General features: G+C 41.8%; 2 protein-coding genes across 7 annotated transcripts in view; both read left to right on the top strand.

The window, feature by feature from the left end:
• The window catches only part of FGFR1OP2 (FGFR1 oncogene partner 2), an 82,082-nt gene extending 74,645 nt beyond the window's left edge, over positions 1-7,437 (top strand). The window contains exons 5-6 of one of the 2 annotated variants that reach the window (XM_068109934.2): positions 3,319-3,432; positions 3,632-7,437. In XM_068109934.2, the coding sequence (XP_067966035.1) occupies positions 3,319-3,432; positions 3,632-3,730 (213 nt within the window). In that variant the 3' untranslated portion in view covers positions 3,731-7,437. The remainder of the gene's footprint in view (positions 1-3,318; positions 3,433-3,631) is intronic. The other variant, XM_068109933.2, reaches the window with a different exon arrangement.
• A 4,845-nt stretch (positions 7,438-12,282) lies between these two features.
• LOC137423118 (choline kinase alpha) overlaps positions 12,283-25,139 on the top strand; it is a 59,676-nt gene continuing 46,819 nt past the window's right edge. For 2 of the 5 annotated variants that reach the window (XM_068109947.2, XM_078774684.1), the window contains exons 1-6: positions 12,283-12,381; positions 12,525-12,713; positions 13,928-14,076; positions 16,711-16,819; positions 17,211-17,324; positions 22,144-22,277. In XM_068109947.2, coding sequence (XP_067966048.2) covers positions 13,937-14,076; positions 16,711-16,819; positions 17,211-17,324; positions 22,144-22,277 — 497 coding nt within the window. In that variant the 5' untranslated portion in view covers positions 12,283-12,381; positions 12,525-12,713; positions 13,928-13,936. Of the gene's footprint in view, positions 12,382-12,524; positions 12,714-13,927; positions 14,077-16,710; positions 16,820-17,210; positions 17,325-22,143; positions 22,278-25,139 lie in introns of those variants that run through there. The other 3 variants (XM_068109948.2, XM_068109949.2, XM_078774683.1) reach the window with 3 other exon arrangements.

The following is a 25,139-nucleotide window of genomic DNA, read 5'->3' as shown; positions in this document are numbered from 1 at the left end:
AAGTTGTTTCAGGGCAACAGCCTCACCACAAGATTCCGTGTACCATGGACGGGAGGAAGGGTATGACAACTGAAGACGAGATGGGATAAATCTGTGCATGAGAGAGAGCAATTTACTTTGAAAGAATTCCCAGGATGAGTTGATGTCAGAGGCGGTAGAGATGGGAGACCAGTCCAGATGATTGATGGCTGCTTGAAGACCGTGCCAGTTGGCCTGAGTGAAATGCCAGACTCGTCGACGCTGAGGAGGCTCTCTGAGAATGGTCAGAGAGATGTCCACTTTGACAAGCACATGATCAGATGAGCCGATTGGAGCAGAAGAAGAGCAGCAGACATTTTCAGGGAAGTTTGTCATAACCAAATCCAGAAGAGAAGATGCTCCGTTGACTGAGATCCGGGTCGGGAAATTGACAGATTGTGTCAGTCCCAGTGAGTCGCAGAAGTCCTTTGCTGAAGAGCCGTGGCTGGTGAGAGAGGTACCCACACCCAGCCAACTGGCATGGTGACAATTGAAATCACCACATATGAGGAAGAGAGAGTTGGGATGGGTAGATAGAAGTTGGTCCATATTATCAGACAGCGAGATGTAGATGGAGTCATCGCTGTTTGGTGGACGGTACAACACACATATGAACAAAAGGTGGGAGCGAAGGGGAAGCCGTAGCCAAAGGTATTCCTGGGGGTGAGGTGGAGAGAGGGCAGTGGAGGGCGAGTGAGGAAGAGAGTTTTTTATAAAGATAGCAACCCCACCTCCATGACGAGGCTCAGGTCTATCATACCGGAGGAGGGAGTAACCTGGGAGAGATACCAAGGCATCAGAGACATCATGAGGTCCATACCGTTAATGAAGAGGAAGGGGGAGCATCGGGTCCAGAACAGGGGGGGGGAGGGGTAGGGTAAGATGTGGAAGAGGAGGAAGAGGTAGGGAGAGCTGTTGAAGGTGTGTCAGAGATTTCAGAGATTTCAGAACAGCTTGGAGAAAGGGAAGAATGGGGTGGACAAAAGGTTTGATGGAGATTGGGTGAGGCACAGTGAGGTGTTATTTGAGGAGGGGGAAGAGCGAGGCAGAAGGTTGGGGGAGATGACGGTGAAAGTTGGAAGGGGGAAGAAGCAGGGAGGATGCTTTGAGGAGGGGTGAGAGGGGAGTCTAGGAGGGGAGGAGCGAGGGAGAGTCTCGGAGGGGAGGGGTGTGGGGGGAGTTTAGGAGGGAGGGGAGGGAAGGGGCAAGGGGGAAGATTTGAAAGAGATGGGTGATGGGGAAGATTTGGAGGGGAGGGGCAAGGGGGAATATTTGAAAGAGATGGGTGATGGGGAAGATTTGGAGGGGAGGGGCAAGGGGGTGGATTTGGAGGGGAGGGGTGATGGGCAAGTTTTGAAGGGGAGGGATGATGGGGAAGTTTTTGAGGGAAGGGGTGATGGGGAAGATTGGGAGGGGAGGGGTGAGATTGGATTTTAGAAAGTGTACGATTCATGGGAAACGAACATTTTTTGCAAAATGAGTTTGAGACCTTCGAGTCAAAAATACGTTCGAGGACACTGAAGGAGGGGTGGAGTTCTGGATAGTTTAGGGAATGTAGAAAGGAGGAACTGTAAGAGATGGTATTATATATATTTTTTGGAATGAATAGATTTGGTGAGCAAGACGAAAGCATCCTTTTGTAGGAAAAGAAGAAAAGGGTGTTATAATATATGAGAGAAAATAGTTGTTCAGGGGAGAGATTATACATTTATAACCACGTGATCGCGTACGAAGAACGAACGAACATATAAGAACAACAAATAAACGAATAAGACCTGGGAAGGAAATATTTTTTGGGGTTTTTTTTGTTTTTGTTTTGTGAGCAGAGATATTAAACAAGGAGGTTCCGGGTTGAACGACTGGGACGAAACAGTGAACGAAAATAATTGCAGCGGATTCGACGAATCGCTAAGAGAAAAACAAAACCACAAGGTCGGAGACGGTACGGTAGCCAAGCCTACGAGAACTAGGCCGCAGAATACTCGATACGCATTCACCGACGATTGTGTATACATGTACGAAAAATTAGCACCGAAAATTTTCCAAAAGATACGCTATAGGTACATACACCGAAAGATAGATACAGTCTCGACAAAAACACAATTGAGAAAAATCACTTAGCTTCGAAAGCGTGAGCGCATGGGACAGCTTCGAAAAGACGTGACCTCGATGTTCTCAAATTTCACACAAAACTGATGTCGATGAACAGTTTTGTCTTTATTCTTTTGCCTCGAAGGGGATGCGACGCTATTGTCACGCCTCTGCCTGTCTTCGTCTAACACTCCAACCTATATATTTTTTGCTTTAAATGATTTTTCCTCTGCAAATGCTTGTCTGACTGATGCAAAACTTTAAGCATAGGAGGGACTCTCCATGGAGAATATTTTATTTATAACTATGATGTTATAGGTCACATGGAATGGCAGCCATTTGGATTATAGGGTAAAAATTGGCCATCTTCTCCAAAACCGCTCAACAAAGAAATGGAAACTTGGCATTTGCAATCAACTCCACATGGGGTATATAGGATAACGATGACGTCATCGGTGAAGTGGCATTCCAGCCATAATTGGTTGAATTGAAATCATTTTCTGAAAAATTTGAAATATCATATCTGATCATATATATATCTTCAAACATCTGACATGACCCGATGTGAGTGAATAATTAAATTTATGCTGTGATCGGTCAAATGGTCTGGTGGCCATATTAGATTGAAAGTAAAAAGGTAAAAAAAAACTTCTCCAGAACCACTTAACAGATCGATGCGAAACTTCATACATATGATTGACTGGCTTCAAATACAATATATACATGGGGGTTATAATTTGAATTTTTTTTTTCATATTCATCTTCATTGATGCAAGTCAGCCTTAATGTGCACACAAGTGGTCGTTAAATATCCTAATAATCAATAAAGCTGTAGACGGATAATAGCCATGTATGTGACGCAATAGGGTGCACATAGTAGCGTGTTCAGGTAACGATGATATTTTTGTTCAGAATGAGTGTGCGAGGTAAGACTAATGCCCTCTACTGAATGCCGTTCTAGTTGCGTAATTGTTTGGTGACAACTGAACTTTGCAGTCTTGGTGTAAACGTCTACGCCTCAAGCTCTAAAATGGCGAGATGCACCCAAACTTGCATTTTCCTTCTGTAGGGGTTTTCTTTTCTTTCTGAACATGTTCACTTTACAGTACTTTTTTCCTGAGGTCAATTGGAGATTTTAATTTCTCTCTACCGACTGTGAATTGTAAATAAAGTTAATTCCACGTATGTAACACCAAGTATTATCTGCAGGAACTCCACGAACACGTGCAGAAGGTGTGCGAAATGGCTGCCGTTATGAAGCGTGCCATAGAAATCGACGACGCCCATGTGGTTGGAGATCGTCAGAAGCTAGCGCAGTTGGAAGTAGGACGATTTATTGTTGTTATTGTTTTTGAATCGTCAGTATTGTTATGGATATAGTCCCTAATATTGTTTGACAAAAAGGTACAATTTGAATTGTGTGTTTCGTATAGCAGCGAACTACGGAAATTAGTTGATATGTCCCTCTTGATACCAATTGGTAATGACTTTTATTTTGTTGCCTATTTTCCCACCACTCCAGCTGGAAAACAGAACCCTAAGGGAATTGCTGAAGATAAGCCGTGAGACCTACCTGAACGGCTTAGGTGAGGATGGGCAGCAGGACAAGCCAGGGGACTGAGCAGTACCAACGCCATTGGGACGACCCGGTCGGAGAAGCACTCAAAATGTGGTCATTGCACTGCACTGCAAGTCTTGTGAAATGCCACATCAGAATACAAATTTGTCAACGTCGAGCATGTCTTCTCTTTCGTTGTGTGCAGAAAGGTTTCTGGCATTTCAGAGTACGACGTCTGATTTGCACCAGCATTTTTGATTCTTTTACAGTTTTTGTTTCTTGTGATGAGAAAGGCATGCAGAAAAGATGTCCAGAAACTTGTACATTCTTATTTAAACATTTGTGCATAAAGATAATCGAACAAACCTCGAACTGTACAAAAGATATGGATTGTAAAGATGACCTACAATTATTGCAAGTAAAGACTACATTTTCAAAAACGTTTTTTCCCCTCACTCCCCACGTTTGTATTCGTATCGGTCTGCTCTTTCTCCTGTTCTCATTTGGTTTTCATTTTTTCATTCTTCTTCTTTCGTTTGCAGTACAAGGCTGTGGAATAGAATCATTGGCTGAGGATGTGGCTGTGTTGCTGATGCAACACTCCCTGTAGGTCAGGGCAGGAAATTTGGAATTTGTTCGTGGTGCCGGCGATAGCTCACCTACTCTTCACGAAAGACACCGAAGGATCTTTAGCATCCACCAACGAATGCCGACAGATGGGACGCCCACTTTAACGTCCATCCGTGGGACGGCACACACGTCAATGAATCACTCGGTGTGTGGTTATAGCTGGGTCGGGATTCAAACCCAGGCTAGACAGCTTTGAGGCGAGTGTGCTTACCTCTAGGGCCCAGAGAATCCAGGCAACCCTGCCAGGTTCAGTCTGCTGTTCTCTGCCTTACTTTTCTCCACATTTGTAACATCCCCCATTTGGACCAAGCCAGCTATATGAATGAATGTCTTTCTCCTGATGTATCGCCAGGCATTTTCAAAGATTGCTTTGTTATTGTCATCGTTGGCAAGCCATTTTGGCCCTTGCACGTTATTGGCTTGTTATTCCATTAACAACGAGAAACAATGCACAGCAGCCCCAATGCCATTTCAAAACAGGTCTCCGGTCTAACAGGTAATGTTCTTCTCATTACTCTTCATTTCTTTTAATTTGATTGAAACTCTTGTTTTGCTTTTATGTGATGTTTTTATTCATTTAACTTCTTTTGACAGCAGCTTGACCTTGCTGTAATGTTTTTTAATTTTTTAATATTTTTTTTTTACAATTTTGAATACAGTTACCTTGGAAATGTTTGATGATGACGGATGAAAAATTGACACCAAACATATGTATTATTCGTTTATAACAAGCCATGGCCTGCCTTTTAGAGTGCATTGCAGTCCCTCAGTTGTATTACCCTGTTCCAGTTTTAACACATACGACAATTTTTCATTGTGCTTTTTTATTTTTGAATAGTAAAAACATTTAGTATTTGTTTTGGGGTTAAAACTGCTCTTATTAGTACAGCTGACGGTTTGCTCTGCTCTGCAGTACAAAAGGCAGGCCTCGGCCTGTTCTAAACTGACAACATGGATTTCTGCAATTCATGTATTGCTGAAAACATAGCCTGGTGTTGGCTTGGCGGTTAGGGTGCCGGCTTGGGATCCTGGGTTCGAATCCCGGTCGATCGCTGAATTGACGCCAGGGGGTTGACTCAGCCTGTCGTCCTTCCGAGGTCGGCAAATTGAGTACCAGCTCACTGGTAATTCCCTGTGTGTCGCAAGAGGCGACTAACAGGGTTGGTGGCAGGAAGGGCATCCGGCCGTAAATCATTGCTTCAAAAAGGGCACCACGGTGCCCGAAAAAGGCCAACCCCCGCTCTGTGGGGAAAAATGGCCTCTAAAGGTGGTTGTATGTATGTATTGCTGAAAATGAGTTGTAATTTAATTGCAGGAAAGAAAAACTAAAAACTATTCTATACCAAAGTCGGGGAGCTTAAATAATAATTGAAGAGCTTGACTTGAAACAAAATAGCAGGGATAATAGAATTGCAGCAAGTGGGACATGGTTTAACTAGAAGGGAACTCGGTAGAGCACATCCCACTGATCTGCATCCGTACCTAAACCAAAATCGAATCGGCTTGTCCTTGTCACACACCCAACCTGTCCACTATGGTTCCGGCCAAATCCGTCCATAACTTTTTGAGATATCGTGCTGCTCACAGCCAAACAAACGGGTCAACCATCGATGGCGGACGTAGCAAAGAGAAATTGGGGGACAATATTGGAAGGCTACAGGATGTACAGTTGTGATGGGAAAGAGAAAATTGGAGGGGACGTAGCAATCTCGGTAAAAGACAACCATGTGTCACGGTGGATGTAAGATTGTAGAATCCAGAATCCAAAGGCATGTCGTAAGGGAAGAGATGATTTATGGGGATTTTAATTTGCCAGAGATTTATTGGGTGCAGGATCTCCCAACAGGAGCCTTTCATTGTTCACCGTCGCTGTAACACCTGCCCTTTAACCTGCCCCAAAAGCAGTATTCAAGTTCTGAACTACTTTGACTGCAACTCCTTGAATGCGATCTGTGGAAGCACATGCACTCTGCACGAAGGTCGACATTGGCAAGACTGGGTGATTGCTTCTGTGAACACTTGAATGCACCAATCAAAAGCACAGACCTCTCCAAGCCGATTGCTCGAAACTTGGAAATTCCTCCATGGCAGTCTCCGTCATCTTTCTTTATTTCAGCACCATGGAGATTCATCAACCCGAAGAGCAAAGCCTCCTCTTCATGATCAGCATCATGGCTCCCAATGGGAACAACGAGCGCTTTTCATTCGTTTAGACTTCCCATCTCTTAAAACTTTTCAATCCTTTCCCTCTGTTTTTCCTTTTTGATTTTACTTTATTTCGTTTTGTCTGTCCTACATCTGCTCTTTTTTATTGACTTTTTTTAAAAAGTTGCTTTAGTTTACTTATCTAACTTTTTTGTTTAGCTGCTTGTTTGCCTATTATTTTCACTTTTCTCCCAGTCCCAGTTCCCTTCACTTTTTACCCCCAACCCATCCCTCTCAAAATCGGTCACTCTCATTCACACATGATCCCTGACCTCTCTTAAACACATTTCTGACTCAATCACACTCTGTTGTAATTAAATCTCATCTTTCATTCATTTCTTATGCAGCCCCTTGCTGATGGATGATTGCCTGCTCTTCCTGCAAAGGACACCATAGGATATTTAACGTCCACCAACTAATGCTAGCAGACAGGACGCCCATTTAAGGTACATCCGAGGGACGGCACAAACATTGATGAATCGCCCTGCCTGTGAAACACCGGATGACAGTTTATAGGTGGGATGGTATTTGAACCCAGGCTAGACGGCTTGGAGGAGAGTGTGCGTACCTCGGCCATTCTGCCAGACATCTCTCTCCAAAGGTTAAGACTCATGAACGAACACTTGTACTGCAATTATGTACATATGTTGTACTCAATTGTACAACATATGTTATATACTTTTGCTGAATTGTAAATATGTACATATGTTGTATATCTGTTTTGGAAATATACCCAATATTGCCAAAACAAGCTACATGTAGTTATATGTACACCTGGTGCTGATATTATTTGCAATTTAATGCCTAAAACGTAATACTGTATAGTAAACGTGTTGACTTGGTGTCGAGCAAAAAGTATGCGATTCACAAAGCCTTTGTACACATGCATTTTTGTCAATTATCCTTTTTGCTCATAAAGGGTGTTTTGAAAACTTGATATGCTTTTCTTGAAATTATATTCACTAGCATGGATCGGCTTGCTACGCTCTCCTCACCACATGTCGCTGCAGAGGCAGGGGCTTGTTCTAACTGAGGACAATGACCTGACTGAACACTTGTTTCTGTGTTGTCATGATTTCCCACCAATCATAATACAAACATTTCTTTTGTACAAATTTATTTGTAATATTGGTAATATTGGTGATATTATTTATTTGTAACTTATTTGTAATTTAAAAAGGTCCAAGTGGTGCAAAGCTCTAAAACTAAATGGTCAAGTGCCCAAACTGATCTAATGGGTCAAAAGCATCTTATGGGTCTTTGGCCACTTCAGGGTCTTCACAGTCGTTAATGGTCTTTTGGGTCATCTGGGTCTTTAAGGGTATTTTGTGTCCTCTGGGCCTTTGGGGGTAATCTGGGTCTTTAAGGATCTTGAAGGTCTTCACGGTCTTCAAGGTCTTTTGGGTCTTCGGGTTCTTCAAAGTTCTGAGGAGTCTTTAGAACTTTAAGACCAGGATGGTAGTACGTAATTGATTGACATTTTGTTCCAATAGTATGTAATGGAGAGACAGGATGCAACCGACGTTGAAAAAGTGCGTAATTAATAGATATATAGTCACATGGCTTCATGGATCATGTTTTTCGGTTTATATATATATATTGTTACGTTTGTAGGGGTTAGGCAGTGATTACCTTCGAACGAACCAGGTAGAATGTATCGATTAGTGTGCTCCGATTGTCGTGAAGAAAGAAGAAGAACCACCTCGTATAATAAGTAGGGACTTTGTATTGGACTGGACTGTCGGGTTAAGTTTGTACATTCGTCCCCATTATGAGGGGTATGTTAATTAGCTCAGGGATTATGGGTAATTTATCCCTTATATGTCATTACCTCTAATTTATTTCCTATGTCCCTTTTGGCACCACACCATAGCCAAGCAACGCAATCGCCTGCATTTAACCTCGATAATTGAAAAGCTAACCGGAAGTCATGCATTCATCTTTCTTTATTTCGATGGCGGTCACTGTAGCAGGAGCCGCCCAACTGAAGTCAATGTTGTATCTCAACTCTTCCAATGCACACCACGAGTGAGGTCCAATACGTGTGGCAAGAGATTCAGAGATGATTGTGAAAGTGATGGCAGCCATGGAGACCAAGCCATTCACTGCAACAACCACAAGCCTGATCAACAACAACGTGGATGATGGAAAGCTGGTCTCAGTGCAATCCACATACCCGACCTGGGCAGAGTAGATGATGCAGACGATCTCCTGTGGCTGCACCAAGGGCTGCAACACAAACTGCTCATGTGGGAAGAAGAACATTCATTGCCTGTTATATTGGCTGCCGCTGTCAGGGATCGATAAAGAAGTTCAGCCGCGCCCACTACACTGCCACCTTTGACAGCAGCAGTGAATCAGAAAGTGATAACAGCACCACAGAAATGCGATTGAACATTTTGAACAATTCTTTAATGTTTTTCCCAAAATATGCCTTGATATTGAGATGTAAATTCTTCAGGAAGTAATAATTTATTGATGATATATTTGGTTTGTTCGAATTAAGTTTTTCCTTCATCATTGCTCAAGGAACATGGATAAACCATAATGGCTGATCGCCGCTGATGGCGCCGTATTCGCGTATGTATAGGGTTATGTTGTATCGAGGCTTCCTCCAGATTTTTTAGTAGCTTGTTGGCAAGGTTGTCCATATACATTTTGTTCCTATATATATATATAGATATGATTTTTGGCAGCAAACATTTTACAGCACGCCATGTCTGTTAAACCCATTTGGCCCCCTGGGTAATATACAGTAACGTGAAAAAGTAAGTACACCCCATGTAAAGTTTGGACATTTTCAACAAATTTCAACATACAGCTATTTGATCTTCATTTCAACAATATTGATAGAGAAAGGTGATATAATATAACAAATATCATGAAACATTTACATTTTGTAGTCCATTGTATAATTTAAATAAACATGAATGCAAATTTCACATGTGGAAAAAGTAAGTACACCCCATGAAATGTTTTTAAAATCTTTTTAACATATGTGGACATATCAATATATGATCTTCATTTAAACAGTATCTATAGATAAAGGTGATCTAATTGAACAAAAAACAATGAAAAATTGACTTTGCAATTAATTTATTCAACAAAAAATTAAGAGATGCCATTTCCTTCTGTGGAAAAAGTAAGTACACCCTCAGCTCTGTTAGGTGGTATTGCCCCCTTTGGCAGAAACAACCTCAAGTAGGCATTTCTTATACTTGTCTACCAGTCTCTGACATCGACTGGGAGAAATGTTTGCCCACTCCTCCATGCAGAATTCTTTCAGCTGTGCGATGTTTCAGGGGTTTCTTGCATGCACAGCTCGTTTCAAATCCCCCCACAACATCTCGATGGGACTTAGATCCGGGCTTTGACTTGGCCATTCCAGAACCCTCCATTTCTTTCTTTTCAGCCATTCCTTGGTGGATTTACTGCTATGTTTAGGGTCATTGTCATGTTGCAAGGTCCACCTTCGGTTGAGCTTCAATTTCCAACAGATGGCCTCACATTATCCTCAAGCACCCTCTGGTACATTGAAGAATTCATCGTGGATTCTATGACGGTGAGCTGCCCAGGCCATGATGCAGCAAAGCTGCCCCAAACCATAACATTTCCACCACCATTCTTTGCAGTTGGTATCAGGTTCTTGTAGTCAAATGCTGTCTTTGGTTTTCCCCAAACATCTCTTCTGGTACTGTGGCCAAATAGCTCTACATTTGACTCATCTGTCCAGAGCACATTGTTCCAGAAGTGCTGGTCTTTGCCTCGGTGTTCATTGGCAAACTTTAGTCTTGCCCTGATGTTCTTTCTGGACAGCAAAGGTTTCCTCCTGGCACACCTCCTATGTAGATCAAATTTGTGCAGCCTCTTTCTAATGGTAGACTCGTGCACTTTGACATCAACAGTGGCAAGAGCTACTTGTAGGTCACGTGATGACATTCTGGGGTTCTTAGAGACTTCTTTCAGCATCTTGCGGTCTGCTCTCGGGCTGAACTTGCTGGGGTGGCCTGGCCTGAACAAGTTGGCAGTTGTTTGGAATCTTCTCCACTTGTAGATGATCTTCCAGACAGTCGAATGATTGATTTCAAATTGTTTGGAGATCTTTTTAAATCCCTTCCCAGACTCGTAGGCATCTATAACCTTCTTTCTGAAGGCCTCAGAGAGCTCTTTTGATCTCGGCATGGTGACGCCGCACACTTCAACAACAAAGAGCAAACCAAACTAAATGTCTGAGGTTTAAATAAGACAGGTTCCTCCAAGATCCTCTCTAACGATGTTCTAATCATTTGCACCTGAGCTGGTGCACCTGATTCTAATTTTAGGTATTTGAAGTAGTGATAAATGTAGGGGTGTACTTACTTTTTCCACATGCGAAATTTGCATTTATGTTTATTTAAATTATACAATGGACTACAAAATGTAAATGTTTCATGATATTTGTTATATTATATCACCTTTATCTATCAATATTGTTGAAATGAAGAACAAATAGCTGTATGTTGAAATATGTTGAAAAAGTCAACTTTACATGGGGTGTACTTACTTTTTCATGTGACTATACATATTAATTAGGTGTAGTGGAAAGTAATGTCGTTTTTCAGAGGAATACACAGTTTAAAAAACGACATTACTTTCCGGTACACCTAATGCATACATAACTACATACCTACATACATAACCATATACGCTTGCTCCATTATAATAAGTTTTACCAATACACTTAGCCCTGCCCTGCACATATTTGAAGGCTCATTTGGCATTCGAAATTAATCTGATATTGTGTCAAACATTAATTTCCTATTTCCATTTAACCCCTTCTCAATAACAAATGGCATCCACGATTGTTTTTATTTTGTCAATGGGAAAAATAAACAAGATGGGATTCGAACCGCTGCCAAGTCCATTCGGAACCCTGACTGGATACTCTGTCAGTGTCACCGCTTCCTGGCGGTCGAGCGATTTTCAGTTATTTCATTCGTTATTCGAATTCTCGCTGTTCAGTCAAAATAATTACGTAATAACATTTTCCATATCTTTAATTAAACGTGATTGCGTAAGTAGAGGCAAGTTACCGTGTGTCTTGTCAGTAGTTCACACCAACGAACCTCCCTTTCCGGTTGCATACACGCCCCTATAATGACCATATTTGGTAAGGTCTCGCTGTATCGGTTAAGATTCAGAAGTGCCACAAATCCCAAAAACTCGACAATATTACACAAGCTCCTGCTCCAACTACGGATATTATATTGGGATCACTCAGTGACCAAAAGGACACGTGACGCCGTTTAGACCAATCAGGAGCTCGGTAACATTGGCTCGCCTGAAGTCTTCCTCGTAGTCGTAATGAAGGTCTCGCTCGTCAGTCCGCGATTTCCAAACCGGATTTTCAGTGAATTTGAAGGAAAACAACGTCACGGAGAACCTCATTGGCTGACGATTTTTTGGTGCTTCTTCAATCGATTCGGGCGATGGAGAGGTCGAGGGGATGTCAGTACCCATGATGCAGTGCGCTGACGCCATATTGGTTGGCAAGCTAAACAAACGAGAAAAGGTAAACAAAGCCAAGTAATTAGGCAGGAAGTCAGAATTACGAGGTAAACATGCTATAGTGTTGTAGACATACTGATGCCATCGTTGCCAGGGAAGTGAATACAAGTACAACCACCATGGCGGCGCGCACGGCATTATCATTATGGGATACGGATAGCTCTAATAGCCGCCGCGGAACTACGTAACTTCCGGTTAGTGCACCATTCGCGACAACAGTCACGTGATTGGATACGTTGAAAACAAACTACAAAAGGGCACGTGTTACAGCTTACTTCCGGTAGTTTCGCCCTCACCTATAATCCTGTGTGGAATGAACAAGTTATCGGAAGGTAAGGTTGGTCGTAGCTTATTGGTTGGTTGTGTGTGTGTATGTATATATGTATATAATTGTTTGGAGACTAGTCTTGAAAGCAAAGGACTCTAATAGCGCTGGTCTCGTTGGATACATATGAAACACTGTAATGCGCTTCAGAGTCCACTGGCCTTGACTCTTGAGGAAACGGAACAAGGTTTCCGCAGAGGAAGAAGAATAAATATAAGAGAAGAAGAAGAACCGTATACTCTGACCGGTGCGAGCACCGAGTGAGGCGGAACGGAAGTTGTTTGACGAGGTGGTTGGTTGGCCTGAATCCGGTGCGTGGAATTTGTAATTACTTTCCAGGTTTGTTTTTCTTTCTTTTTTTTAAATATAAATTTCCTCGGTGTTTTAGTAACTGGATTTCTGATTTGCTTCGACATTTATTTAATTATTTATTCTGAGATTATACAACGAAGTTAAACGCAGGAGTCCATGCAAATCGCAGACCCACCATCCCCGCGCATTTATGCCAATGTGTATTTACTGTACCTCGAGTATTTCTAGGTACCTATGCAATACGAGTTTAAATCTATCTACTGTTTCTGCGGCCACTGCCTATCGTAATCAAGGGAGACCATTCCATGCATTAACTACTCTGAGTGAAAGACCCTTGTCTGAACTGAATGTCGTTAATGCGTTTGTAGAATTAATATTGACAAGGGGAAGATGGTGAGGAGAAATTAAGAAGGTAGTGGAGTGAAGGATGAATAGAAGGCGGGGATCAAGGAGGTTGTGATGAGACGTGTTTGATGAGGGATGGGGGATATGGGACACACATCGTCGAATAGATTTTTAAATTCTGCGTACGTAATTAATAGATGCCCCTTGTGGGACAAGTATGGGTCACTGTGGAGTCGATTTTAAAAGTCTGCGTACGTAATTAATAGATGCCCTCTGTCGAATAGAGAGAATAGATGGACAAGTATGGGACACATCATCGAATAGAGTTTTAAATTCTGCGTACGTAATTAAGAGATGCCCCGTGTGTGACGAGGCATTGAAAAAGCTGCTAAACACTGAAAGCCACTTGTTATTTTTGTGTGCAAGATCGAAGCGGATGGAATAGCGAGGAGACAAAGGCTAGAAGGGCAATGTGCTAAGTACCAACAGTGTGCCACCAGCTAGACAGAACACAAGGGCATGAACGAACAGGAGCAGATGGAATGGTAACTACGTGAAGTTAAAATAGTGGTAAAATTAAAATATGATAACAAAAGTTGTCACTTTAAAAAAAACATGATGACAAAGGTTGTCGGGTTTAACCCGAACACTAAAGCACACCTACATGCAAGGCTTGTCAAAATAATCCACGTGCATCTGGGTTTTAAGTCCAAAATGCGTTGTTTGCCGTTTCTGAGAGTGGCTTCCTTCATGACCCCCTCCCCCACCCCACCACCTATCCCCAACATCTCCCCCATAAAAACAAGTTGATTATCAAAACCCAATTGAGAAGATCCAGATGAACTGATTGTGTATATCAGCAACGTATGGAAACATAAACTGCTTGTGTTGTACAGGTGCACGTCATGCCAAACATTGATCTGCCTACGCGGGGGGAGCGGGTTGATGAAGACCTGCGCCATCGTGCCTTCACCTGGTGTCGCGAGTTCCTGCGAGGCACATGGCGAACACTTCCCGAATCTGCATTCCACATCAGCGTCATTAGGTTGTTTCAAAATCTGTGATATCAGACTCAACAACATTTCCTTTTCTTTTGGCTTTTTACTCGACTCAGATTTGAGACATTGGGATTAAGTCTTTATTTTGGGTATTGGTAGTGATAAAGCCCTTATCTGGTTGTTTTTTTTGTTTTTTTTGTATACAAGATCGAGGCTCGTGAAAGAGCTAACATTAATCGCACAAAAAGACAAACCGACACACAAAACACAAAAAACAAGGGGAGCGGCAGACAAGATGGGGAGAGAGGGGGAAGGACACAAACACAACATTTGAGAGCAGGGACATCGGGAGGACTTGGGGAGAGGTGGGAGAGGAATAAAACATATGAACACTGCAAGGACTCTGGGGTGAATTACCGGGGGTAGAAAAGATCAAGGTTTTCGATGGGGGAAGATAAGAGATGGTGGTGAACAGCTGTTTTAAAGACCTGGAGGGAGGAGTGGGATTGAAGGGAGTGGGGGAGTTTGTTCCAGAGGCGGGAGAAAAGGGGAATGAAAGAGTGAAGGTGAGCAGAGAGCCTAGACTTTGGCAGTTTAACCATGAGGGTTGCAGGCAGATCTTGTGCGACCTGAAGGAATATTTGGGGGACAGAGCACAGAGAGAGCTGGGGGAGCAAGGCCGGAGAGGAGTCGGTAGAAGACAAAGACCACCAACCTGCCTGCGGTGAGTGAGTGAAAGGCCCTCGGAGTTGACTACATCGCAGGAGATTCCAATGATTCTGAAAGCTTTGGCCTCAACAGCGTGAAGCCGAGCTAGGTGTGAGGCAGGAGCACCAGCCCAGAGGGGGGAACAGTATTCCATTGAGCTGCGGATGAAAGCCTTGTATGTGGTGAGGAGCTCAGGTGTGCCAAGGAACTGATTGTGTATATCAGCAACGTTAATAATAGTTAATAAAACTCTTGATGCTGGGTACTCATGGTTAAGAAAACCCTCTGCTGGTTACTTGTCGTAAAAAAAGCCCTTGCTACTGGGTCCTTGTAGTTTAGAAAGCACTCGATGCTGGGTACTTGAAGTTAAAAAAAACCCTTGATACTGGGTACTTGGAGTTTAGAAAGCTCTCAATGCTGGGTACTTGTAGTAAAAAGAAAAGCCCTTCATACTGGGTACTTGTAGGAAAAAAAAAAGCCCCTGATGCAGGGTACTTGTAGTTTAGAAAGACCTCAATGCTGGGTCCTTGTAGTTTAGAAAGGCCTCAATGCTGGGTACTTGTCGTAAAAAAAAGCCCTCGATACTGGGTACTTGTAGTAAAAAAAAAAAGCCCTCGATACTGGGTACTTATAGTTTAAAAAAAGCCCTTGATACTGGGAACTTGTAGTTTCGTTTCGAAAGCCCTCAATGCTGGGTACTTGTAGTTTAGAAAGCCCTCAATGCTGGGTACTTGTCATTAAAAATGCCCTTGATAGTGGGTACTTGTAGTTTAGAAAGCCTTCAATGTTGGGTACTTGTAGTTTAGAAAGCCCTCAATACTGGGTAGTTGTAGTAAAAAAAAAAAAAGCCCTCAATACTAGGTACTTGTAGTAAAAAAACAAAAAGCCCTCGATGCTGGGTACTTGTAGTAAAAAAAAAAAAGCCCTCAATACTAGGTACTTGTAGTAAAAAAACAAAAAGCCCTCGATGCTGGGTACTTGTAGTAAAAAAAAAAAAGCCCTCAATACTAGGTACTTGTAGTAAAAAAAAAAAAAAGCCCTCAATACTGGATACTTGTAGTAAAAGAAAAAAGCCCTCGATGCTGGGTACTTGGGGTAAAAATAGCCCTCAATACTAGGTACTTGTAGTAAACAAAAAAGCCCTCAATACTGGGTAGTTGTAGTAAAAAAAAAAAAAGCCCTCAATACTGGATACTTGTAGTAAAAGAAAAAAGCCCTCGATGCTGGGTACTTGGGGTAAAAATAGCCCTCAATACTAGGTACTTGTAGTAAAAAAAAAGAAGCCCTCAATACTGGGTACTTGTAGCAAAAAAAAAAAGAAGCCCTCAATACTGGGTACTTGTAAAAAAAAAAAAAAAGCCCTCGATTCTGGGTACTTGTAGTTTAGAAAGCCCTCAATGGTGGGTACTTGTAGTTAAAAAAGCCCTTGATACTGTGTACTTGTAGTTAAGAAAGCCCTCGATGCTGGGTACTTGTAGTAAAAAAAGCCCTCGATGCTGGGTACTTGTCGTTCTGTCGCCTTTAAAGATGTATATTAACATTTCAGAATTGAACTACCCTGTCGCACGCACAGGTTCTCATCCCTGGATATTATTCTCTTATTGTTTCGGGATTGTATACATGTTCGGTACACAGAAGAGATTGGGTGGGAATTAAGAGAGGGAGAGGGAGAGGGAGAGATAGAGTGAGATAGAGTGAGATAGAGTGAGATAGAGTGAGATAGAGTGAGATAGAGATAGATAGAGAGGGATAGAAAGAGATATAAAGAGATATAGAGATATAGAGATATAGAGATATAGAGACGGAGAGAAAGGAGAAAGATGGCTGATTTGAAGAAAAGGAAAGGGAGGTGAGGGAAGAAGAAGATGAATATATGTGACATATATTACAGGAAGTGTGGGTTTCAAAAAAAAGGCCATTTGATATGCATACTGTGAAAGTGGTAGTAATAATTATTGTTTGTATTGTTACAGTGGTGGTCTTAGTAACATGCTATATCAGTGTGCTCTCCCAGAGGACATGGAATTAGTTGACGATGAACCACGAAGGGTGTGTCTTCGAATCTATGGCCAAATCTTGCAGGTTAGTGGCCGTTTCAGATTATCTTTATACGATGTGAAGATCTTTCATAAAGTTATACAAACTTTTCTTATGAAAAAAATTAATAATTGTACATATACATTTCCTTTGGCATGTCTTGGACTAATGCACCATGTTTTGAATATCCCATGCCAATTGGACAAACTGTGGATGATGTATTACCATTGTTTTTATTACCATGAAATAAAGGGATTATCTTTTTCCAAATTATTTATATTATAGTGACAGCAAAATGTCAATAAGCATGGATGAAAAGCTGCTTCAGGAGCAACAATGTCAAAAGCAAGAAACTGCTTCGGGAGCAGCAATGCTCTGTAAAGGTATGGTGCAGCTCATCGTGATATACGTGAACGTGTCTTTTTGTGTCTTCCAGGAAGTGGACTCCTTGGTACTGGAGAGCGTCATGTTTGCTATTCTTGCAGAGCGTAGACTTGGGCCTACTCTCTATGGAGTTTTTCCACAAGGCCGCATTGAGGAGTTTATCCCAGTGAGTAAATAGGCTAATGATCCATGAAAGTAAATCATGGTCTTGTGGTACTTTGTGGTAGTGACACTGGATAGTCGTGTACGAGAGGTTGAGGGTTCATATCTAGCCAAGTACAACCAATAATATTTACAATGATTACAAATTGGGTGATCCAAAATGGAATAATGGTTATTAAAGAAAAAGCCAAAAGAGAAGATTCAGGTTTTTGAGACATTTGATTTTTATTTATCTGCTCATTAAAAATGAAATTGCATGCAACAGACTTATTCCCATGAGATGAGGCCTTGGTCAGTGGAGTGAAAAGTGGGTACACCCACTCTCTTTCCCCCACTCTGATCCTCCGACACCATTTCTTCAATAAAGGGTTTAACGTGTTTGAACTGGTAGGATGTGCACTCGTCTCTAACCTGTCGAGCCTGGGTCCAAATCCCGACCCAGCTATAAACTCATCCTGGTCTTTCGTAGACAGTGTGACTCATCAATGTGTGGCATCTGTTGGATGGATGTTAAACTGGTTGAGACGTCTGCTGACAGTTGACGGACATTAAAGATCCCATGGTGTCCTTCATGAAGGGTGGGCGAGCTATCGTTGGCAAAGTGTCGGTTCGTAATTGGAAACATTTTTTTTCATTTTCTGGACAAATCTCTACACACTTGACCGAATACCTTCCATTTTGGCTTTCATTTGCATTTACAACTGCACTTGAAAAGTTTTAATGTGTATAAAGCAACAACGTATGAGGATATGAACAGAACTCTTTGGAAATTTCTCCCAAACAACATGTTCAATGTGACCACCAATGTGCCGATTCATTTCGTCAAATTAACTGTCCATTCCATGATTATAGGACAAATATGTCAGCTCGAACAATCACAACAAATCATTATTATTAGTCCTCCACCGGTTTCACCAGAGGGGATGATAGGTTTGCTCTACGTCCGACTGTCTGTCCATCCCACCTGTGGCTTTCCAGACTTTTTTTTTCCATGCCCTTAAACATATTGAAACTTGGCACATGGCTTTATTATAAGTTACAGAACAAGTTTGACTTTCAGGGCGTTTCATCAAATATTTTTTAATTTGTTTTGGCTTTACTTTGTAAAATTACACATCAGGTTATAGTTTGAGTGTTCTGTTTGTTTATAACAGACTGTTAGATTGTGAAATATATCCCCTGTGTATTAGACAAACATACAGCATATTATATAGACTCGTGAGGTACCCGTGCTAGGCACGGGTGGGAGGCCAGAAGCAAACAGACAATGCAGAAACGGCGAATGCTAAAGCATGAAACCAATAAATTCCACATTCCTGTAGCACCTTCAGTTACACATCAGACATGGACAGCAAGTTCGTGAAGGACTTCCATGAGAAATGTACCCATTCACAAACAAACGGGTATGTTCACGTATAGAAACATCGATCGTGGGTCCGTGGTGAATCTGCATATGGCGATCCACGAATTTCACGTTTAGAAAGTAGAAACCGTCACGGCATTCCGCCATTCACTTGAACTCGATATCTCTTTTTTTTCATTCCAAACAGCATAACTCCAATCACAAATTAAATAGCATTAATATAAAAAATAAACTTTTAACAACATTCGTGACATAAACAAATATTTAAATCCTGATGTGAAGTTCCGTACGGGTGGGTGAACACAATTACAATTCAAAATCGTAATTGTATTCATTCAATTCCAATCATCAATTGATACTTTAACAAAACGATTAACACGTTTAACGATTTAACATTACGATTGAATGACAGTTGTATTTGGATATTATCAGACCCGAGCATTGCTGTCATCTGTCCACTTCCACATTCGCGTCAGGTTCATAATTTTCATCAAAATCTAAACAGTATTTGTAGAATTTCAATAAAAGCCACATCACTGTTCATATCGGTAAATATTATTCCATCGTGTTTCGAAAAACTGGAAAAATTTGAGAAACAATATAGCCTATTTTACTCCAGGGGGTCCCAGGATTACCCACCCAAAATATCGTTGCGATCGGATCAGCCGTTTTTGCGGTACCTTTGAACGGACGGACGGACATTTGGTGAATTGTAGTAAAGATATATACATTATCTATATCTAAATATCCGAACTGTTTGGACTATGCATTCGTGAAAAAGTGGGTGGAGCGTCAAAGTACTGTTTTACACCCATTGGCTGGACAGCTGGCCTGACTCCACACCACTGATTTACACCCATTGGCTGGACAGCTGGCCTGACTTCACCCCACTGATTTACACCCAATGGCCGGACAGAGCTGGCCTGACTGCACCTCATTGATTTACACCCATTGGCTGGACAGCTGGCCTGCTGGCCTGTCTGTGTGTGCATGCATTTCTCCATCTGCAACTATATCTCCAATATGTATGGACCGATTTTGTTCATACTTGGCACAAAGACAACACATGATGGTATACATATGCACATCATTTTGTTTTGCGATTGATTAAAGTTCAAAGACTGGTAGCCATTTTAGTTGTAAAAAACCCGACATTGAACACGTCCTCATTTCTCGGACATGTATTTAGCGATCTTGTTGAAACTTGGCACACAGATAATGAATGATGGCTTGCATATGCACGTCATTATTTTTCGAGATCAGAACAAAGATAGCCGACTGGAGACCAATTTTGTTACTTAAACATGGTCCCCAACCTTTTATCGATTTTGTTGAAACTGAGTACAAGGACGATGCATGAGAGTATACATAACCAGAGGATTTTGTTTTGTAATCCAACCAAAGATGGCTGACTGGCAGCCTTAAACTCCACATAGCAAAATTACTAAAACCAGAGGAGCTATGATATTTTATGTCTTTTCTCATTTTTATTATTTTCTGGACCGAAAGCGGTGGCTATCTGTGGCATTATACACCGTCCAAATAAAGGGATGTCTTCACTCGTGCGATACCCACCAAAATGACACAAAAACCATCATTTATTTCACTGGTGTGAAAAGCATAATTAAAGGGTGTCAGTGTATGGTATAATAAAGTGGTGTTGAGTTAAGGTGTGTGATTAGGCTGACGAGATGGCCTACAGTTATGCACACTCGCCCCACAGTTGTCGAAGCGAAGTTCCAATCCCGACCCAGCTATGAACTGTCACCCTGGTCACCCGGTGTTTCACAGGCAGCATGGTTCATCAATGTGTGTGCCGTCCCTCGGATGGATGTTAAATTGGCGGCCCATGGATGAGCGTCCCACGATTTTAGAATAGAAAATGCATGATCTATCCCATGGATTTTTTGTGTGTAATTTTGATTTTAGGTCGAAGGTAAATTTCTCACCACACCGCTAATTCCCCACAGGGAAGGTCTCATTTATTGGACTGTATTATATAATGCAAATAATTAATTGCATGTAATTCATAACTTTGTGTGTAATGCACAAATGACAAATTACTTCACGACTATTGACCGACACTATTTCTAGCAGCATCGCTGCATCATTGCTCATATTTGAATATACGGTCTCCGAGAAAACATAAGACTTACTCGACAGTCAGACTGCAAGATTTTCAGATGTGCTTTGTCTCACAGAAACTACAGTACAAAGCAAGACTTCCTCCAGCAACTCCCTGGACCCAACTGGCTGGGGAGGTGAAGGATGTCTCGATACATATCGAGTAAATTGGCACAGAAAATGACGTGATCAGTACTCATCATTGGAGATTTCAACATACAGTTCAAAACCCTTCACTCATTTACGTCGATAATGCGGAACCAAGGCCTACATCATAATGCCTACATCAGCTCATCACAAAATCACATAATTTACTCATGGATTGGGTTCCATCTTGGACCTAGCATTCACAAATCTTGACAGTTGTGTGGCTCTGAATAGATGTCAGATCTTCATTTCTATGATGTAATTTCTCATTCATTCATTTCATTTCATTTCTCATTTCTATGGTTTTCAGATCACCACATGAACATTCTTCAAATGAACTCCAGATAATGCAAAAAAAGTGCAAGTCTTTTTGAAAGTATTACTCTGGTCGAGTATTATTTTCAAGAACTATTTCACAAAATGTCGATTAGAGTTAAGTATTAGTCCCCTACAGCTTTCACTGATGGGGACTAAAGGTTTCCTTAACATTTATCGGCCCATCTGTCTGACACTTAGTATATACTATAATTATTATTAAATTATTATTGCAGGTCACATTCCAGTTTCAGGCTGATCTTTGCATTGGTAACATTGGAGTTAAGTCCCTTTGTTTTTATTACCAGCCACACACACACTGTCGCAATACCTCACTTGAATCTTTGCCACTTAGCTGAGCTAAAAATGGTGGAAATATTCTGAAACCACAGAATATTCTTTAGCTTTTCATACCAAAAACGATTTGTCCTACTGTATATGGCTCACAATTGAGTGCTTGGAACGACATTATTCATTGGAACCGGCAGTGGAGATTTATTGCAAAGCAATTCTCACTGTGTGCTTGATATTATTATTTGCTTTGTTTTAACCGTTCGGCAATGTCATGTGAATTTTCAGAACCACCAAACCAGCTTAAATTTACAACCCCAATTAAGTGGGGGCTCTTCTAAAAAATAATTCAATGAGAAGGTGTGTAAAACTTTCAGGATGCTTATTGAAATAACGAAGTTTGAACATTTTTCTTTTCCACATTGGCAGTGTGAACAAAAATGCACTAAACAATTTTTCCACAAGATTTTCTTGATCTACGATGCAATGCATGGTGTTAATATTCGCTGCTGAAACGTGCAAAACGAATCTAAGCAGTCATCAGTTTTTAGGCACATTATTGTTTTTTATCATTTTGTATCAGAGCAGAAGGTTGAGAACAGAAGATCTTGCCGATCCTGATATATCGGCTGTAATTGTGGTCAAGACGGCAAGGTTCCACAAAATGACAATGCCTTTCAACAAAAAGCCAATGTGGCTCTTTAACAACATGGAACGGTATGTTTTGTTTTATTCATCTTGATTTTTATTTGTTAATACTTAGCTGATGAGTATGTTGTGATAATTTGCAGACAGTGCTTAAACGTTTTGTTTGGAAGTCAGAGATATCGCCTGTGATGGCTTTGGACACGGCCAAAATCAATTACTCTCTTGGAACTTTTATGTAACATTATTAGTGGTCGAACGATGTATCGGGTGTGATTGATGCTGTGAAGATGATGGGAAAACGGTGCGAAAGATGATGGGAATAGAGCCTGTGATTGATGCTGTGAAGAGGAACAGGTTGAGATGGTTTGGTCATGTGTTGAGGAAGGATGAAAGTGACTGGTTGAGAAGAGTGATGGAAATGAATGTAGAAGGAAGTAGAAGACGGGGAAGACCGAGAAAGACTTGGCTAAAGATGGTGGAAGAAGAAATGCGGGCAAGGGGGTTAACAAGGAGAGATGCAGAAAATAGGGCAAAATGGAGAAGATTGTCATGGGGACCGCAAGGCTAACCCCTGCTCTAGCAGGGAAAATGGCCTTTAAAATGCATGTTGTTGGTGTTGTTGAACGATGTATCGGGGTCCGGCTGATATCTGGTATTTTTAGGTTCTCGTGATACTAGGCAGCTTGATGACCAAAGGGTTTTTGGTTTTCAGGATTAAAAAAAACCCCCAAGAATTGAAGGGTTTTGGACTGTTTTTAACAACTTGTACACATACTCCCCACGGAAGCAGCAGAAAGGGTCACGTTATAATTCTCTCTGTGGTATACAGATTCCAGTAGATCTAGGGGCTCAGGTATGTTCATTGCGGTGGACGCAATAAGCATAAAATGTCTCAACAATCTCAGGATTCCGACAAATTTCTTTCAGTTTAGTGTTAAAGAGTAGTAGCAACTGTTTAAAAAAGGTAATCATACTTGTTTGTAGTTTATAATATTTTTTAATTCCCGAAAATAAAATTTACTTCCTTCCATAAGGGTGACGGAGGCAATATCGCACGTCAAAAAACCCCTTTGGGGGTTGGTGGGGGGGATATTGTTTTGTAATAACATTAATATTATGCTATTATCATTACCTCCGCCACCAAAGATGGATGGAGGTTATGTTTTCACCCCTGTCTGTTTGTCTGTCTTTTTGTGTGTGAGCAAGATATCTCAAAAAGTTGTGGACGGATTCGGACGAAATTTGGCAGAGAGGTAGCGTATGTGACAAGGACAAAATGAAAAGATTTCGGTGAAGATCCCGATTCGGATCCGGCTTGCAGAATTTTTAAAGTGATTCTTGACAATTCAGTGATAGTGCCCCAAACGATATACAGACTTGGCATTTAATATGGAATATTTTTTTTTCTTCTTGACTTGGGTTCACTTTCTTAACTCAGTATATCAATCTAGTGAGTTTCTTTTACACTTTGGTGATTTATTTGTTAAAAGAACCATGTCACTGATTGTCTGTCGCAGCAAGAAGTCAACAACAGGATTATATCACAGGTGGCGTGGCAAAATGTACGGACAGGTGCATTTGATGATTGGCTTCACAGTCGGGTATACAAGGGTTGTTGCGTTCTGTATTAGTGGAAAACAACTGCTGCACATCTCCAAAAGTTATTGCCGCTTCCTCTGGAGATGGTCCGTCAACTCGACAATGCTGTTTGCCATGGAGTGGTGGCTTTACGAAATTACGGCATGAAACAGCGTGCTATTACTCGGCAGTATGGCATCACTCAAGGTCAGGTGTCAAAGATCCTGAAACGAAATGCTCAGAGGGGTGTCCCTACTCCAATACCGAGGCCAGGACGTCCCCGCAGAACTACAAGGAGGGATGATCGCCAGCTGCACCGGTTAATCCGCAATGGCCGTAACAAGTCAGCTAATCGGCTTAGGGCTGAGTGGCAGCAACTGACAAATGTGCCTGTATCCAGAAGGCTAGTCAACCAGCGACTGGTTCAAGCAGGCTATCGTGCCAGGCATCCCCTGAGAAAGCCACGCCTGACCAGACAACACCGCCAGCGCCGATTGCAGTGGGCCAGAGAGCACCGTCAATGGCAGCCAGGACACTGGAATCACGTGATCTTCAGTGACGAGTCTAGATTTCTGGTCTATCGTCAAGATGGTCGCGTCCGAGTGTGAAGACAAGAGCATGAAGCCTACAACAAAGATTGTATAGTGCCAAGAGTCCAAGCTGGAGGTGGCGGGGTGACCGTTTGGGCTGCTTTTCATGCAGGGGGCAAAACTGACCTGGTTGTTCTGAATGGAAACCTGAACTAGTTCAAGCACAGGGCCATTCTGGAAGAAACATTGCTTCCATTTGCTCGTGCAGCCTTTCGAGGAAACTTTGTCTTCCAAGATGACAATGCACGGCCTCATCGTGCTCGCATGATCCAACACTTTCTTGCTGACCGTGGTGTAGAGCATATGGAGTGGCCTGCCATGTCCCCGGATATGAATCCGATAGAGAACTTGTGGGCAGAATTAACGCGTCAAATCGACCACTTGGACCAGCAGCCGACCTCTGTGCGTGAATTGCAGCAGGCTATTGTCACTGCATGGCAAGCGATTCCCGTCCAAACCTTGGCAAATCACGTGAACAGCATGCCTCAACATGTACGTGCTCTCCTGAATGCTCGTGGGGGTTACACGAAGTACTGAACTGTAATTTTACTGTCCGTAATCCCAGTCGTAATTTAACTTTTGTTTTTGTTAAAATATTTTTTGGCTAATGTGCAAAATAAAGAGATATTTCTGGAAAACGTACAGAAGTTTAACACAGTACTGTCCATGAATTGAGTTCGATATCAGTTTACATCACTTTCAAGGATCAATTTATTTGTTTCGAAATGTAAAATGTGGTTTTTGTTTCTTTTAAAGGTCACAT

This window comes from Myxine glutinosa, chromosome 3 (genome assembly GCF_964187855.1).
Source record: "Myxine glutinosa chromosome 3, kmMyxGlut1.1, whole genome shotgun sequence".
Classification (NCBI taxonomy): Eukaryota; Metazoa; Chordata; class Myxini; order Myxiniformes; family Myxinidae; genus Myxine; species Myxine glutinosa.
The sequence above is the reverse complement of the archived record's forward strand: the minus strand, read 5'-3'. Positions and strand labels throughout refer to the sequence as shown.